At 39.8% G+C, this 20,069-nt stretch overlaps 1 protein-coding gene across 1 annotated transcript in view; it reads left to right on the forward strand.

The window, feature by feature from the left end:
• Positions 1-2,911: 2,911 nt before the first annotated feature.
• LOC124145351 (UPF0415 protein C7orf25 homolog) overlaps positions 2,912-20,069 on the forward strand; it is a 233,833-nt gene continuing 216,675 nt past the window's right edge. The window contains exons 1-2 of the mRNA XM_046515096.2: positions 2,912-3,182; positions 8,979-9,129. Of these exons, the coding sequence (XP_046371052.2) occupies positions 8,983-9,129 (147 nt within the window). The 5' untranslated portion in view covers positions 2,912-3,182; positions 8,979-8,982. The remainder of the gene's footprint in view (positions 3,183-8,978; positions 9,130-20,069) is intronic.

The following is a 20,069-nucleotide window of genomic DNA, read 5'->3' on the forward strand; positions in this document are numbered from 1 at the left end:
TCTATGATATATTGTCCACCTCTCTATTCAGCATCTTAGCACTGGCATCTCTGTGACATGTATGCAGATAATTTACTCTAAAAATTAAATAGAAATAAATTTGTTTATTCAATTTCAATCTAATGCTAAAGAAAATGTCACCAACTCAATATCAGTTACAATTCCAAACAACAATACGTATTCGTCTTCAGTAGGCTTGTTAAATACTCATGATTAGATACATTCAAACGCTAATTCAAAATATATCCAAAATGCATTGATTTTTTCAAACTCTCTGAAGAGATGTGTAAAAGTCAAAATGTAGAAAAATCTTTTAGTCTTGAACGAACGCTACGTTTGGTGTTTAACGAGGCCTAATGGGGCACAATAGATACCTGTCAACAACATCTTTTAGCCAGAATACGATCTAGAGTTGCAACATAACCGTTATCACATCCTACCGGGTACCCCTTTACAGCGGAGTGGATGCACATTTAATAAAGAGTTTTGCTTACAGATACAGATAATGTCATTTACTGATGTGTCACTGTTTCATTGTTTTCCTTATATTTTAGCATTTGGTTTAAATTTGTCCGCTCAAACGAAATCGCGTTACCCCCAAAAGATTTAACTGAGTCGGCCTATAGTGGTTGAAGTTCATTCCTTGTAGCACACGTGTTGATATGGCTGGAATAATCCTAAAAGCTAGTAAAACCATATTCACTCACTCACTTGAATCAATGTACGCGTATTGGACGCAAACACAAAGCGCGAAGACGGCGCCAAATTTACATTGCGAAAACGTAATCATTTTAGAAGACGAAAATGATAAAAAGTATATTATAAGTTTGTTACGGGGTATTTAAAGACAAAATATTTAATCATTCACCATACATTTATACAACATGGACAGACAGAGCTTTAACAAAATATATACAGAAATATCATTCAACAATTCAACACAGACGTTTTCGGATTTTAACCAACTTCAAACCATATATTAACCATTCAACAAGTTATTCAACATTCTCAGCAAGTATTCGCATCATGTTTTCGTTGTTTGTTGTTTGACGCCGCACTCACCAATATGACGGAGGTCTGAAAATAATCGAATCTGGACCAGATAATCCAGTGATTGAAATCATGAGCATCGATTCACGTAATTGGGATACGATGACATGTATCCACCAAGCCAGCGAGTCTGACCACCCGATCCCGTTAGTCGCCTTTTACGGCCTTGGCTGGGATGCTGAAGACCTATTCTGACCCGGATCTTCATGGGTGTTCGTAATATATAATAGTACCCAACATTCGCATCATCACATCGTGGGTTTATTTGACAACAATAACCAGTCATCACCAGCCTCGATTATCCAGTGTATTATCTGTCCAGTCCGTTACTTATCAAGATAGATTTTCTGGATATTATGTTAGTCGTTAGTTCTCACGTGACCTGGGGCGGTGGGTAGCCTCTTGGTTAAAGCGTTCGCTCGTCACGCTGAAGACCCGGTTTCAATTCCCCACATGGATGCAATGTGTGAATGCCATTTCTGGTGTCCCGGCCGTGATATTGCTGGAATATTGCTAAAGGCGGCGTAAATCTATACTCACTCACGTGACCTGTAATGGGTTGACAGATCTTTGTGTAGAGGTTGGGGCGCTGGGGTAGCCGAGTAGTTAAAGGGTTCGCTCGCCACGCCGGAGACCCGGGTTCGATTCCCCACATGGGTACAATGAGTGTAGCCCATTTCTGGTGTCCCACGCTGGAATATTTATAAAAGCGGCATAAAACCATGCTCATTCACTGTTTAGCGGTAAGGAGCACTGTGATCTGAATTAAAACAAAAAGCATAAAAGAAGTGTTCAAGAACTGTCGCTTCCTTTCCAAGTTGACTGAATGAGTTTTGGCAGTTCGGCTGCAAAAGCACACGCAGGGCAGCAATCTTGGTGGCGTCTCGAAATCAGCTTACAAAACTAGTCACAGCACAGAAACAATCTGCTACATGTGCAGAATTACCTACTTTATACTGTTGATTGCGATCGCCGATTCTTGTCCTCGTGGACCTGTTAGCAGTATTTGACACAATAGACCACCCCACTCTCCTCAAGACGCTGGAGTCAGAGTTGGGTGTAACTGTTGAGGCTATATCATGGTTCACGTCATATCTCACGGGACGCCACCAGTCAGTGATTATTGATTGTTGTGGGATCTGAAAGAAGTGAATTGAAATTTAGAGAGCCGCGGGGATCTGTCCTTGGTCCAATAACTTTCCTAATATACACCCTACCAGTTGGAAGAATTGCAACATCTCATGACCTCAATTTTCATCATACACAGTTCTGTCTAGGATATAAACCATTGCCACCATCGTTGGTTTGTGAGACATTCCCGAGGACAACAGCCTGCATTGTTGACATCAAACGTTGGATGACGACATACTTCAAATTGAATTATGGCAAAAACTGAAATTTTGATCATCAGTTCAAAACTGATGCAGCCGTAGATTCAACACCCCAATATACGTTTTGGGGACAACATTGCTCAATCAAGCAGTCACGCAGGAAAACTAGGCGTGATCATTGATTCAACATTCAGACTGAGAAACCAGGTGAATAACATTTGCAAAAATATTTGGTATTTCTTACTGTAAACATGGCGTACTTAAAAACTGCTCATGAATGTTCAAACCTTGCACTTCGATGCTTATAAAAGCAATAAAAATAAAGATAACCCCATCTTCACATCAGTGGTACGACGATGAATACATTTTTTGTACTGACCTCATAAATTAAAGAAAAGGCTTCGGGGTCCCCGTTAAATATTTACATTTTTAGTGTATTTTCAGTAGAGTACTGATTTGACAACATAACAATAAGTACTTGTAGGAAAATACGATATCCTCGATTCTCGCGTGTACTCCATGATCTCGCGCGCTATTCGACGTGTAAAACGTTGTGAGTGCTCAGTTTTCGTGGTATGCAATGCAACCTAATCGACATAAATTCAAACACCACTCCGTCTGAAATAAAGAAGTCGGAACCAACTAAATACCACCTCATTGGGGTCACTGTTTCAAATTAACGAAACACTCCTAGTAAATACTGTCAACAGAAACACAACAGCTGATCAAGAGATCTGTCAACAAAAGTCAAAACGTGGTTACAAGTTATTGCTGAAAGTTACGTCCTCCAAGTTGTATACCGTAAGTAAAATCTTGGCAACAATACAGTTTACCGGGCGCAGCCCGAGCTCTACCATCCGCTCAATTACCGCGCTATAGTGCTGTCTCGTCATACCGTTATCGTGCCTCACGCTCTGGTGACTCTCGCTTCACGACCCAACACCCGTTTTCGGTCATAGGGAAACTTACACATCTTTACAATCAAACACCCGTTTTCGGACTTAGGGAAACTTACAAATCTTTACAATCAAACACCCGTTTTCGGTTTAAGGGAAACTTACACGTCTTTACGATCCAAAACCCCTTTTCTGTCATTAGGGTTAGCTTGCTTTGGGCAAGGGTTAGCCATAAATTCTTACCTTTTCAAGCGTTAATCCGGTCAATCCCATTGGTCGGTCGTGTTGACATAAAAAATTGCGGGTGTGGTTTCAAGAAAAGATGAATGGGAGAGCGGACCGTGACGTCACACGCATGCGCAATTCATTGTTTACTGAATTACGCATGCAAGTCAATAGTGATTCTAATTACCCGTTAAACGAGCACTGATTACATGTGATAGCGCCTGTGGTCCAGTGGTACAGCGTCGGCTAATTAACGCATTAATTAGCAGAGCCGGTGAGCCGGCGAAGCACGTTTGAGCCCCCACAGCGCTAATTTGATCTTAAAAAGTGCGCCCGGTAAAGGGCACTACTTGGTAACAATGCAGTTTACCGGGCGCAGCCCGAGCTCTACCATCCACTCAATTACCGCGCTATAGTGCTGTCTCGTCATACCGTTATTGTGCCTCACGCTCTGGTGACACTCGCTTCACGACCCAACACCCGTTTTTGGTCTTAGGGAAACTTACACATCTTTACAATCAAACACCCGTTCTCGGTCATAGGGAAACTTACACGTCTTTACGATCCAACACCCGTTTTCGGTCTTAGGGAAACTTCCACTCAATTACCGTGCTATAGTGCTGTCTCGTCATACCGTTATCGTGCCTCACGCTCTGGTGACACTCGCTTCACGACCCAACACCCGTTTTTGGTCTTAGGGAAACTTACACATCTTTACAATCAAACACCCGTTTTCGGACTTAGGGAAACTTACAAATCTTTACAATCAAACACCCGTTTTCGGTTTAAGGGAAACTTACACGTCTTTACGATCCAAAACCCCTTTTCTGTCATTAGGGTTAGCTTGCTTTGGGCAAGGGTTAGCCATAAATTCTTACCTTTTCAAGCGTTAATCCGGTCAATCCCATTGGTCGGTCGTGTTGACATAAAAAATTGCGGGTGTGGTTTCAAGAAAAGATGAATGGGAGAGCGGACCGTGACGTCACACGCATGCGCAATTCATTGTTTACTGAATTACGCATGCAAGTCAATAGTGATTCTTATGACCCGTTAAACGAGCACTGATTACATGTGATAGCGCCTGTGGTCCAGTGGTAGAGCGTCGGCTAATTAAAGCATTAATTAGCAGAGCCGGTGAGCCGGCGAAGCACGTTCGAGCCCCCACAGCGCTAATTGGATCTGAAAAAGTGCGCCCGGTAAAGTGCACTACTCCCAAAATCTTGAATGTAAACTTGTCTGTTTAAATATTTTATAAAATCCCGCTTTGCTTCTTTGACACCCTTTACTACCCTTGACTTGAGTCAAAGACGTGATGGGTCCTCTCTCAGTTCCATATTTTAAAAAACGGAAGTGACGTCACAATCGAGTCCGAGTAGCTGGTAGGCAAAATGACTGATGACCAACAAAAATTGGGTAGATATGTGAACTCATTGTTTTCTTTGGTCCTTATGCTGGAAAAACAAGTGAGATGATTCAAAATTGGGGTAAAAAAAAAATTTGAGCAGTGTCGACGATTCGTTTTGGGTTTATTGAGGTTTACTTTGTAAATACACTGTGTACTTTGTGTAATTGTGTAAAATGCACACACAACTTTTTACAGGCAATAAACTCAAAAACATATTGAAGTCGATTGTTATGAATATATGCATGAAAAATAATAACTTCACAGACTGCTTAAATTCAAAGGGACAGTACATAGACCGTTCTGAGTGTTTTAAATCACATATGAAATAATTTCCGAGTGTGAAGTCACATCACCAATTCAATTCTTCAATAAAAAAACCAGAGCTCTGCACAGTGAAGCCGACAAAAAAACACAAGCACTGTGCTGAGTAAACTGGCTTTTGTCATGTTTCTTATTAGAGGCAAACTGAAGAGAAAGATCGTGTGGTTTTCTTATGGCTGAGTTACAAAATACAAATTGCCAGCTTTATTAGATTAGAAGTCAGTGTTTATCAAAGCCTGGACTACAATAGAAATATGCCTTGTTTGTATGAAGCCAGTCACTCTCCTCCCCAGAGTTCCTTGCGGCCAGCCGAGAACCTCATTGTCACATCGTCGCGTCTTACACAGTTCATTCCTGTGTTTTTCATTTGTTTCATTTTGGATGAGTCTAGACATTCAGAAAACCACAAGTTATGAAATGTTAACTTTCATTAAGAAAAAATCCCAAAACGTGAAAAAATATTTCCATTTGCATATTTATCCTTCATGTACGGTCTTTGAATCCCTTTCAGAAAGCAAGCGATATATTCAGAGAGCGATATATATATATATATATATATCAATTACATCGTTCAGCGCAACAATCCAACAAATCCCTCACCCACTCAAGTATCAGCCATTCTGGAAACAGTAGTCAGTTGGTGGATGTGGCCTCGTTTTTTATTTGTTTATGGAAACATAGACACAAAACAAATTGCTTGTTTAACCAATCAAATACCACGAGACACCATGCCTACCCGTAACCTTCGTCACCAAATCAACCTTTCCCGTTCATTTCCGTATCATGTTAGGCATGACTAGATAGATTTGCACTTAGGTTAACAGTGTGGACTTAGCTCAGTTGGTTACCTGGAGATCGCAAGTTAAAGTCTGACAGATTCTCGAAAAGTCTGGTTGTTATCTTAGTGACATGTGACCTATGTCAGAGATCGTCCTCGCAAGTTGTGCTACTGTAGTCTAAAGGTGCTCTCTTTATTTGTATAGACCTAAGCACTAGTTTTATACAATGATCAATGGTTCTGATTACATGACGGATCCTAAATTAAAGTTCTGACCCCTTTTGTTTCAGTGGGAGAATTGTAATTCCACTTTGTGAAATTTAGTAACATTGGAGTCGAATATCAGCCTCTGATGAATCTAGATAAATCCCTGGAGGTATGATGCACTGGATAAACGAGGATGGTGTACATGAAGAATGTGACTGTCAGACATAGGGCAATATCATTAAGATCCAATCTTTTATTCCAATATCAACAATCAGCACAAAGATAGGAAGACACTGATTTTAATGAGATTGAGGCGTTGGGTAACAGATACACATTTTGAGGGATTTATCAAGGATTTAAAACTAATGCCCTTGCCAGGCAAATTGGGGAAACAATGATTATTTTGTTCAAAATTGGGATTTTTCAAAGTCTCATTTTCTGAAACTCAGATAGTTTTAGCATTGTGTAACATCCTGGTATCTTCTCACAGATGACATCAGTGTTCCCGGTTACCAGTAATTACCAGTTGTTTACCGGTAAAATTAGGTTTGGACTGATAATTCATGTGACTGTCAGTCCCTGTGGACCGGCAAATAAAGTACCTTATAAATCTTTGTTGTTGAACAAAGCACCATAACATACTTATCTTAAATGAATCTTCATTTGTGACTGCTTTTTCTTCTGTTTTGGGTGCTAACTGTTACTTCACCAGCAACTTCCCATATCACAACAAACGCGCCACATCACTCAGATAAAAGCATCTGCCATACGGCTCAATCTTTGCCCATCGGCTAAACAGTCCAATGCTATGTGAATTCATATCCTTGAGAAAATATTTAACAAGTGGTAAAATCTGCTCGCTTGTGTGATGTGAAGATGTCGATGGTTCAACACAGCCAATGAACACTACAAGCCACCTTCCTCACGTGACTTCGTGATACCACATTCACGTGTAATGTACCTGGCGGTGGCAGGCAAACCCTTATCATATTAAACCTATAATAACTTAATTTCTCAGATAGGAACGTATGTGCTTTTGTTTGTTGAAAGTTGGGACTGACAAAAATTAGGGGGGACTGGCAATTTTTAGAGTTGCCGGTCCACCAGGACTGACAGTTTCAAAAGCCAGCGGGAACATCCTTACCTTGCCAGCTTGCTGATGGGGATACCCTCTTTGGTCATGTGGACCAGGCGTCAGACCTCAGATCAGAATGTATGTGGTTTGAATTCAGTCACAGGGCTTGGAAATTTTGTGGCCACTCCACAGACATACTCTGTAACATCCAACAGGACTTGCAGTTTAAATAATTTGCATTTGTTCACAATTTGTATGCAAACTGTGGGTGCAAATTTTGCAATATTATGCAACCTGTAAAACCCTGACCATTTTTTAATATATATTTTATGCACATGCCTCACAGCTCCTTATAAAAACATAATTTTAAGCGTTAATTTCATAAGATACCTCTTCAAGATTTCATTTTTTGTTCGTTGTTTTATGCCTGACTCCCCAATATTTCAGCAGTATGAAGGCCGTCTGGACCATACAATCCGGTGGTGGACATTATGAGCATCAATATTTGCAATTGGGATACAATGAGATGTATCAACCAAGTCAGCAAGTCTGACCATCAGATCCCGTTAGTCGCCTTTTACGACAAGCATGGGTAGCTGAAGACTAATCTAACCTGCATCTTCATGGGTCATTGAGATTTGGTGGGACTGATACTTATTGACATCTGTAAACTGAGTTTGTCAAAACCTTGGTGATTGTTTACATAAATCACTAAAGAAAGTTAATTGCAGCAATTTCCATTTGCAAAATGATTATAATATTTTCATGACTCTCGCTAAGATTTCCTTCCCCACCCCATGATATGTGAAAGGCTCCTAATTATTGCTTACATGTCTGCCTCCATGGTCTAGTGGATAGAGCGCTTTCCGAGAGAGCTGAAGGTAGTTGGTTCGATCTCTGGCCGGTCATACCAAAAGATGTTAAAAGATGGTTCTTGATGTTACCCTGTCTGGCGCTCAGCATTAAGGGGCTAAAATAAGGACTGGTCGCCTCGGAGTCAGTATACTGTGTCTGAGTTGGGTGTCCCGTGTTAAACGGCAGCATCGTATTTCAGTGGGCTAGGACTATAAACACGGCATTTGTCTTGACTAGTACAAGTAGACACACACACGCAGCACAAACGTTGCTATACAAGTGCAATCATTTTGAACATGATGTTAAACCCCATTTCACCCAATCTGTTACTGTTGACCTGTATACAAGTAGGTGCCATGCACACATACTAAAGCCCTGTGGAGATTCAGGGTAATATTGGTCTTAAGCAATCTATGCTGAATGTAAAAGGTGACAAAATGGATCAGGCTGGGTGACTTGCTTAATGGCATGTCATCATACCCAGGGGATCATTTATCATAATGTCCTTCACTGGATTGTCTGGTCCAGACTTGATTCTTTACAGACCGCCGTCATATTAATTGTTTGAAAGGCATTTCTTAGAAATAGACAGATGACAAAGTAGACACAATGTATGGATAACAACTTCTTTGTTTTACTGTAATAGTGATGTTTCATTATAGATCCTTATACCGTTGTCAAGCGAGGCTGATTGTGAGCTGGAATATTGCTGAGTGGGTCGCTAAACAAACAAACAAACAAACAAACAAACTGAAGCGGCAATTGTTTGATTTTATGATGGTCCGGTATAGTTTAAGAATAATAAGCTACTACAAACAGAGGATTTGTTTTCCAGAAGAATGGCCAGCAAAGTGAGTTCCCCTTCCGCGGACTGCTATCTCCAGTTTGCCCATGAGCTGCGGGAAAAGTGTCACAGACTGGCCCACATCAAAGGGGCACGGAAACTCGAACGCAAAATCATCGCAGAGGTCAAGTTTTTGAGAAATGTGAGTACTTTCAGAGCAAATTCCTTTTATCAGTTGCTTAGTTTTGCGTGCAAGCAGTGTCTGAAACTCAGCAGAGTAAACTGAGAGCCTTAAGGGCCAACACATTTAGAAAACTGTAGGCCCTACACGTTGCAAAACACAACCAGTCAACCAGACGCTTTTACTGCTATCACACCGAGTTCCCAGAGACTCTTGTGTGATATATGAAGCCAACATTTATCAAGGAAATTATCTGCTTGTAAAACATCTTTGCGACAACATGTCATTTAAAAGGTCTGACCCTACTGTTATAAATATAAAGGTTATGTTTAACCCACTACTTAAATAATGCTAAATAAAAAATTACTATGTAAACTGCAGGCCGTAAATGCCTGCTGAAATTTAAAACTATCAGCCTGAGAACAAATCTGTTGGCCTCGGGCCTATCGGCCAATGTCTATTTTGAACACTGCCGGCAAGTCCTGGTGGGAAAAAAAAATAATAATTTTTTTTTAAAATTTCAGATTTTTTCTCTATGTGTGCATGTGTAAGTCAAACTTGACTTGCAGGTTTACATACCATATTTCTTCTATTAGACACTTAGGCGTTAATTAATTTTGCTCAAGTCGTTGCCAAAGTGTCTATTGGAGACCTGGTGTCTATTCTGTGAAATGCTGGCACAGCGGCAACGACTACCTTACTGAATTCCAATTTATTAGTTAGTCACCATTAGTAACCAACATACTACAGTAGAAAAATAGGAAACTGTTATCTTATATCTAATAGAGGCCCAGCTTTTGTTTTTTGTGGACAGAACATATGGCCTGGCATTGGTTAGAGGCTGGTGTGTATTGGACGCCCATGTAATAGAGTAAATACGGTATATGTACACTTTCTTGTAGTGAAAATATTTTTCATTTGATAGACATAAAACATTGCTTTTTGAATTTTAGTTTATTTCCACTATTAATTGTTTAGGGTGTGGAAGATTTAATAAAAAACAAGTCAGTTATTCACAAGACGAGGGACAATCTAGCAGGACTTATTGTTTCCCAGCGGTAGAAACTACTATTTTAGTCCAGTAGTTCTTATAATGATAACATATAGCAAAACACTCAAAATGGCAAATTTCTACTAGTCCTTATGATACCCTTACTATTGGGCAGTTTAAATCATGGATCTTTTATCACATATTGTTTGAAGAAGCAGAACAGCAATAACATATGTATCTCTTTCTCATATTTGTTTCTTGCCAGGATCAGTGTTTGAATAATATTTTGAATGCTTGACTGTGTGTATGTTTCGTTATATTTCTTAAAAATCACCTTGGCACCATTTCCAATACTTGTATTTAATTTTCCCCAAATGTATACATACATTGTCTTCAGAATGTGAGGGTGACCATTGCCCTGGCTGGCCATCCTCCTCATGTTACAGGGAAAAGGTGAAATAAAATGTATAAAACAAAAAAAACTATTGGGCAGTTTGGCAAGGGCTGGAGGATGAGGGCCAATTTCTAACGCTGTTTCCTGACCATGTTCCAGGGGGTGTTACATTGAGCAACTTCTCTGATGTGACCTCTTGGCCTTGCTCCACAAAGCGATCTTCGCAGTAAGGTCTACGACAGTTGCAGCGCTACGATCATTGTGTGGAATGGGGCCCTGGCTTCCGTTCCACAAAGCGATCTTAGCCCTACGACTATCATAAGCCTATGTTAAAGTATGGGAGTTACGATCACCTTAGCGCTAAGATGGCTGTGTGGAACGGGGCCCTGGACTAGAAGCACAACATCTGTAATGAAGGCAGTCTATTGGTCCCTTCATATGCTTCTGTAATATTTTAATCACAGTACCCACAAAGTACCCACAGAATTATGCCAATCACTCAATCTGTATATCAAATAGTGATGTGAATCATATCACCACCCCCTATGCCTAGAACACAGTGGCATCAAATGCATTTATAGGAGTTGTCTCCCTTGGACCAGAGACCTTGGAGGGAATAGTCAATGTTCACCATACTCTCATTGGCCAGCACCTGACCACCTGACTGGTATATTTTGGAGTTTATCATAAGTATGTTATGATCATAAAATATATATATTTAAAAAAGTATTTTTGACAGAATTAATAATTATAGTTAATATTCTAAATCAGGTGTGATGTTTTCCTGACACTCCTATGTTCCTTATGAGGAAGACCACCTCCGTGGTCAGTTGGTAGAGGGTCTGTTTGTGAGGTGTAGTGGATGGAGTGTCTGCCTGGAGAGTGGAAGGTCAGTGGTTCGATCCCCGGCCGCATCATACCAAAGGATGTTAACAGATGGTACTTGTTGTTAACCTGCCTGGCACTCATGATCAGCCAAACACACACATACACACACATGCTGTATAAGTGCAATAATCTTGATTGCAACGTTAAACCCCGTTTCTTCACCACCACCTTATAAGGAAGTCTATGGCAAAGTTGCTCACCATTTTGCGCTGCGCTATTAATACTTAACAACAAAGTCTTAGTCCTAAAAACATACAAATCTATACCTTGAATCACAAAATAGCTCCCACTTTCACGGCAGTTGCTTTGCCAATTTCTGGGGCCAACTAATCAGATTTTCTGATGTACAGGACTCCTTGCAGTGGTGCTATATGGCAGTGTGTTTTATTGTTAAACAATTATTGTAACTGTGTCACATTGTTTCTGTTTAGATTTGGTAGACGCTCATGGCATTGTGTTTGGACAGTGATTAGTTGTCAGGAATGTAGTTCTATTTAATGTAAGCAGCTTTGAGGAAGTTACTATGTTTAGATGCTACTGTCATGTGTGAACTTCTGGAATACCATGGATTGAGATGGAGAGTAATAGAAACATGCGGAATATTTTTTGTTTGTGAGGGCACTGTGTAGAAATTTCCAATAGCTAGTTAGACTGTATAGAAGGGGACAAGAGCCTGCCTCTCGTATCTCTCACACATTTCATCACATGAAGACCGGCTGTCTTGTGAGGATCGCACTTTACCCGTAACATTGACACGTAACAGTGGGCAAATCCTTTTGCAGTGTAATTGACTTTGTTTCAGATTTCCTTATCCACAAGAGTAAAATCGCAGGTAAATCTTTTAATGGTTGTGCTGACTTAGAAATACTACAATTGATCTCTTAGTCTCTATAGTGAACAGCTTTTAATCTGACAATGATCAACCTGAAAGTTACATGATTATTTCCACTGAATACATTTTTGCAAAACTGATTTCTGTTGTTACTATGATTCCATTTAATTTCACTTTGGCTCCATGATAAATGAAGACCTTAAACAGGCAACTATTTGACAGGGCGAGATCCAGGAGTTGTCTGCCCTGTAGTCTGGCTGAAGATTGGGAGGAATTTCAGACTCTGCATCAGGGTCGTCATCCTTTCACAAACAGTTATGTACCCGTGAAGATATCCGGGGTGGAATAGGTCTTCAGCAACCCATGCTTGCTGTAAAAGGCGACTATGCTTGTCGTAAGAGGCAACTAATGGGATTGGGTGGTCAGGCTTGCTGACTTGGTTGATGTATATCATGGATCCCAATTGCGTGGATCGATATGCATGATGTCAATCACTGGATTGTCTGGTCCAGACTCGATTATTTACAAACCGCCATCATATAGCTGGAATATTGCTAAGTGTGGCGTTAAACAACAAACAAACAAACAAACAAACAGCAATATAGGATGCATATACATGAGTTGTCTCCCTTGGACCAGAGGCTGTTGTTGTCTTGTGTACAAATCCAACATATTGTAATCAGAGTTATAATCATCATTTTCATTTTCATCCTCCAATCACCATCATCCTCATGATAGACTCAATTGGCTGCAGTGCCTGGCCAGGTTCACCATTGACTTCTAACAATGTAGTACATCCCATATGATGATAGCGACAATATTGCTAGAAGTAGCGCACTAAGCACAATATCAGTGCATCGTATTGTGTGTGAGAGGCATTGTTATATACAAACATGGCATTCACAAGTTAATGATTATAAACATCTAGAATTTTATTCGTCACTCAAAACAGCATTTGTTATTGAACCGTATATTTTAAAAATCACTTGTAAAGAACTACCGTATTTTCTTGAGTATAGTGCGCACTTTTTTTCGAAAAAACCCAGCTGTGTAGAAGGGGGTGCGCATTATACACGAATTATGAGTTTGGATGTTTTTTTCCCCCATGGTAAGAAGAATGTTATCACTATTAGGAATTGGAGTATTAATTATCATGGTGAATTTTGGAAGAAAAAGTAATATTGATTTTAATTTTAGATTTTGTCCTTTTTGTAAGAACATCATTGAAACTGAATTATATTTTATGCTATCATGTCCATTATATGATGATATCAGACAGAAACACATTCCAAATATATATTGTAAATCTCAGTTATTTAAGCATATAAGCTCAGGCAAACTAACTGATTTACTTCAATGCTGTAAATATATTAAAGAGGCTATTGTATTACGTTCATCCCATTTGTAATACTTGTTTAATGTTGCACCAATATGTATATTCTATAATGTATATTCTATATGTCAATATTTATTTGTACATGGGCCTGTGGCCTTTATACTGAATAAAGAAATTGAATTGACTTGAGAGGCATTCAGTCTGAAACAGACACATGTAATGGGTTTCATACCCCCATATTTTGTCAACATGACAATTAATTACCGGTAATAAGTTAAAATTCTCTGTAAGTTCGGACATGCCTTTATAATTAGTGTCACTTCCTTAACACATTCCAGTCCTGGAGATTTTGTGTTTGTCTTCTCTGGCACCTTGATGTCACAAACAAAGGGAAAAAGAATTGAGAAAAGCGCAGCATATTGCCTTAATGTAGTTATTGTTAGAGGTATTATTTAAACACAGTTGTGATGTTAGGGACCATGTCAAAAGTTCGATGTCCAATAAAAATATGTATTCATGAAGTGAGCTACTAGATCTTTGCGGCATGATAGTGTCATATTGTGTGTTTTATAAAATATACACAATTTATTGTTTCGCCTATGTGCTGATGTAGCCCTCCCAACTGACACTGACAAGAGATGTCCAGGCATCTTATTCTTTTATCTTAGTAACATGGCGAACAGCTCCAACAATCAGCCAAGGTTCAATTTCTGCACGTAACCTTATAAGAGAGGCTGACAAGAGTAGTCTCCCTTACACCATGGTTGTCAATGTGCATGACATGTAACTGACACCGCCATCTATCAGCCTTATCCTTATACTGATATAGGCTTCCAAGATGTTTCCAAATATAATTTTTTAACAGAAATATTGCTAAGTAGGGCTGGGACAAGTCCAAATTTACTACCCGGTTATCCACCACCCTATTACCCGGCCCTACCTGGACTCCCGCAAAAGGTCTCAAGAGTTGGGTACAAAATGTCCGAGTGGGAATTGTTTTACTGCAGCCCTGGCAAAAACTATTTAGATACATGTATAAAACAATCTGATCATGTATAATCTGCAGTTGATAGACGCTTTATCCTTACTTGAACATATAAAAGTCAGAACGAATGCCTGCATAGTGGGAAAGATATGTGAACATTATACTGTGAACTATACTTGTAGTGTAACCATTGAGTTTTATTGTAAATGTAATTAAACAATATGTCCCTTGTCTAACCACGGGTCCGGGAAGTCATGTTGGTACCCGGGTCCTACTCAGGACCCACACCGCCTCCGTGGTCTAGAGGCAGAGCGTCTGCCTGGAGAGCGGAAGGTCCAGGGTTCGATCCCTGGCCGCGTCATACCAAAAGACGATAAAAGATGTAACTTGCATTGTTGTTACCCTGTCAGGCGCTCGGCATTAAGGGGCTAAAACAAAGACTGGTCGGCTTGGAGTCAGTATACTGTGTCTGAGTGGGGTATTCATGTTAAACTGCAGCATGATATCTCAGTGAGCTAGTACTATAAATCCGCATCAGTCCGGACTAGTACAAGCAGCCACACAAACACACACACATACATGCACGTCGCTATATAAGTGCAATAATCTTGGACGCGACGTTAAACCCCATTTCACCTCACATCAGGACCCACCCTACCCGAGTTACCCGTCCCAGCCCTTTTGCTAAGGCTTAAAAAAATAAAAGAATTGGTTCTCAGGCAATGGCTTTTGAAAATATAGTGCGGATGGTTGGTGTTTTTTAAAAATTTTGTTGTTATTTTGTTGTTGTTCAAACTAGTATGTAACCAAATAAACAGTTTTGTGCAATCAACCTGGGACATGGCCTTCCTACATAAATGGATTCCTTGATGAGTAAAATACTGGATTACAGTATTTGACTACTGTTGGATTTGGAATATTTAAGGAATTATTTTTTTTTTAAATGGAAAAAAAAATGAAACGTCGGCGAACTTAATGATGATGCAGGCGGTGCCTGAGAAACAAGACTATTATGTTTTTTAGCCTAGTGATTCTTCCTCTTGTAGTTTTTCCAATCTGTCATTCTGCTCTTTGAAACAACTGCACAAATCTTCACGTTCATTTTGAAAATGTGGTCAAATAGACAATGCATAAATCTGGTCAACAAATTACGACTGAGCATAAACTGAAGCTTTTCATCGAATAAATCATCTTTGAAGAGGTTTTAATGATTGAATCAACATGACATTCCCACTTGCCTGATGGCAACAATATAACACGTAGGAGTTGGTGTGTTTTAACATTTTCACTGTTTTCATTATCCAAACTCATGTCAGAGTTTGATGTGGCTCTTTTGTGGAAAAAGAATTGATTTTTTTTGCTGGGTTTATTAGATGGTCATGAGCCCATTTGTTCATTTTTGTTTTTGCTTTTCATAGTAGTTCCCAAATGTAGTTTAAAATGTTATAGTATAAATAATGAATTATTTTAGTGGCTGTGTGACTTCGTAACAGCATGCAAAGAATCGGTCTAACAAATTGGAGATGTCTTTTTTTGTAGCTCACCTGATTAAAGTCGCCCAGTTGTCTGTCTGGAATTAACTTTTATATTTTCAACATGCTCATAGAATTTCCGATTTCGATTTTGAACATGGTCACCATAGCAGCAGCCATATTGCTTTCTCGAGCTTTCTCAAGCTTGTTACAACCCAAGCTTTCTCGAGCTTTACAGCACTCGTATCAACCTGGCGACTTCAGTTTCAGACTACGATTGAAAAATATGTTGACACAGTTCTCGATTAAAATTTTGAAAACGGAACAAACGGAACATTCCAGAATGTCTAATAGAAAAAAAACAACGCAAGATAAACATATTTTTATTGCATATATAAGGTTTGTGTGCGCACTTGTGATGTGTGCGAAATACGCATCAGTCGGAAAGCGCACATTAAATCTCCAAAGTAACTAACTAACTAATTTGTGATGTCCGTGTGCGAAATACGCTACAGTCGGCAAGAGCACGTTAAATCTTCTACCGGTATATCAGTCAGACTTGTGATGTGTTTCATTCCAGGTCGCCTTATACACGGAGTATAGGATTTTGGGTTGATTTTTAAGGCGTGTACGGGGGGTCGTCTTATACATGGGGTCGCCCTTATACACAGCGATATACGGTATATGGTTGTGATTGTATGACAGTGCTTCCTATGTTCTGTTCAACGCCTCCTCCGTTCAAATGTTTATCCAACTGAAGTGAGAGATAGAAGATAATTTTGACGGAATCAGTCGTACAGTCTGTAACTGTCTTCCGGAATACCCTGTGTTAATGTTTTCGAGTTAGCATGATTAGAAAACACATTCCGACTGTCACTTTCATGATCTGGTAAGCAACGCTTTGATTGATTGGATGAAAGGTCGTTCTGATGTGACCCATAATGGGATGTCCTCAGATCTTTGTTTTAGCGATAGCGAGAACTGAGATCTGATTTTAATGAGATTGCCCAATATTCAGCCATACACCCATATGTTTCTAGTGTTGCTACATTTTGAAACATCTCTCCAGAAACTGCAAGTCTAAGTAGATGAAACAGAATCTGATTTTAAACATAACTGGTTGATTGGCATTCTAGAAGTTGTGGAGTAAATAATAAACATATAAGTTCTGGATAACAACTTCAAGCTCTAGCTGGATAAACTACATTGGAACGTCACTGCATGCAACAAACCAGCAGTTATCCTTGTTATCTTTGAAGTGGGTCCTGCCCCACACTGAAGCACATGCAGCACATGTGGTGTCTCCTTAGGCAAGTGGCTTTGTTCACATTGTGCCTCTGTTCACCCAGCAGTGAGTGGGTACCCGGTAGGATGGTTGTTAACCTTCTAGCGCCTTGCAGGCAGCTTGGGTTGTATACTCCCCAGGGAGCTGAGAATGATTGTTGAGTGCACACTGATCCATTAACCAGGGTAATAAATGTCTAAGCACTTAGAGCATGCTTATGCGTTGAAAGGGTGCACGGGAATCAGGCACGCACGAATACGGTGTTAGCGTTGGGCGTCTCAACGTGCGTGATTCCCGTGCACCCTTTCGAGTTGAGTTGATTGGTTCAACTGTGTCATATGGCCCTGTGACGCAGGGGTAGCATTATGCAGGTGGCTGTTTCATTGAATGCTCGTTCCACCCGTGACGAACAGGTCTGGTTGTTGATGAAATATAGTAATAGCTAAATAGACAGATTTTTTATTCCTGCACCAATTGTCTTTAAATGTAATATCCAGTTATGTATGACTGTTGAATAATCTCATACCAACTTTGACTGGAGTAGGTCCGATAGTTTTTCAGATATTGTAGTAAACGTCGGTACCTTAAATTACCTTCCAGACTTTAAATGGATAATTATTATTTTTATTATAAGTTGTACTTATATATTATTTACAATTTTAAAACATGGCTGAAATTCTCTCTTCATAATTCAGGTTAGCTACAGATACGAGTGGCTCTATTAATTTTCTTTTTTACCATCTACAGTTCAGAACTTTCCAAATAAAATCTGCAAACAAAGAAACATAAATTGTCTTCTGTTAGATTAATGAAAACTCTGAAGCATTTCAAATGGCAGTGAATCGCATTGTACTACCAGTGCATGAATAAGAAGATTGGCCAATTATTTGACAGGATGGAGCCAGGAAAGTTATCTCATTGATATTTCTGTGCCATGTGTGAGATCTGGATGCCATCAAACACTGATCATGTGTCGAGCTGAAATATAGGTCAGTTCCGGAACAATTCTTTTATTAGCTGGTTGTAGAAGAAATGGATTAATAACTAGATCATCGTCTTCTCTTCTAGTTGCTTGTTGACAGATTCCTGCACCGTAGACCTCCGGGTCTGAGTGAGCCAGACTCTGTTCACCGTCATATATTGCTGGGTATTGCTGAGAGCAGCGTTAAACAAACAAACAAACAGGATCTACCATTTGCTGTGTTGGTTTTTTGATGATAGTCATGGTGTGTGCCAAAGACTTTTAAGTCTACCAGACTGAGCTCGGCTCTTGGCGTAATTTTCTGAAGGTGCTCTGTTATTATTTGGACATTCTTTTTCACTTTGATATGTGCCCACCGTGTTTTACGTTTATACCTCCAGAAAATGCAAAAAATATTGAAGTCAATTCTTAATTATTAGCTGAACTTTCTTGACCAGAATTTTGCTAGACTCTGGCTTTGACTAGTCGCAGATTGCAGTCATATGTTTGTGGCAGACTCCCATGTGAAGACACAGGTTAGAACTGGTCTCTTCAGGAACCTCTTGTTGTAAGAGTCGACATTCCTCAATAATACACATTCCCTTATTATGTATATTTCCATAGTCACACCCTGCCTCAATGCGAGCAGATACAGCAATCCACATTTGTGTCTACCTCCCTACCCAGGTCATATATGAGGCCAATTTGACCTGCTAGTAAAAACTAAAACCTCATATCCGGGGAGGTCTTACTAGTAAAACTAAAACCTCATACCCGGGGGGGTCTTACTAGTAAAAGATAAAACCTCATACCCAGGGAGGTCTTACTAGTAAAAACTAAAACCTCATACCCAGGGAGGTCTTACTAGTAAAACTATAAACCTCATATCCGGGGAGGTCTTACTAGTAAAAACTAAAACCTCATATCCGGGGAGGTCTTACTAGTAAAACTAAAACCTCATACCCAGGGAGGTCTTACTAGTAAAAACTAAAACCTCATACCCGGGGAGGTCTTACTAGTAAAAACTAAACCTCATACCAAGGGAGGTCTTACTAGTAAAAACTAAAACCTCATACCCGGGGAGGTCTTACTTGTAAAAACTAAAACCTCATACCCGGGGAGGTCTTACTAGTAAAAACTAAAGCCTCATACCCAGGGAGGTCTTACTAGTAAAAACTAAAACCTCATACCCAGGGAGGTCTTACTAGTAAAACTAAAACCTCATACCCGGGGAGGTCTTACTAGTAAAAGATAAAACCTCATACCCAGGGAGGTCTTACTAGTAAAAACTAAAACCTCATATCCGGGGAGGTCTTACTAGTAAAAACTAAAATCTCATACCCAGGGAGGTCTTACTAGTAAAAACTAAAACCTCATACCCGGGGAAGTCTTACTAGTAAAAGATAAAACCTCATACCCAGGGAGGTCTTACTAGTAAAACTAAAACCTCATATCCGGGGAGGTCTTACTAGTAAAAACTTAAACCTCATACCCGGGGAGGTCTTACTAGTAAAAACTAAAACCTCATACCCGAGGAGGTCTTACTAGTAAAAGATAAAACCTCATAACCCGGGAGGTCTTACTAGTAAAACTAAAACCTCATATCCGGGGAGGTCTTACTAGTAAAAACTAAAAACCTCATACCCGGGGAGGTCTTACTAGTAAAAACTAAAACCTCATACCCGGGGAGGTCTTACTAGTAAAAACTAAAACCTCACTCTCGGGGAGGTCTTACTAGTAAAAACTAAAACCTCATACCCAGGGAGGTCTTACTAGTAAAACTAAAACCTCATACCCGGGGAGGTCTTACTAGTAAA

Source organism: Haliotis rufescens, unplaced genomic scaffold (genome assembly GCF_023055435.1).
Source record: "Haliotis rufescens isolate VD_foot unplaced genomic scaffold, xgHalRufe1.0.p SCAF_83, whole genome shotgun sequence".
NCBI classification, from domain to species: Eukaryota; Metazoa; Mollusca; class Gastropoda; order Lepetellida; family Haliotidae; genus Haliotis; species Haliotis rufescens.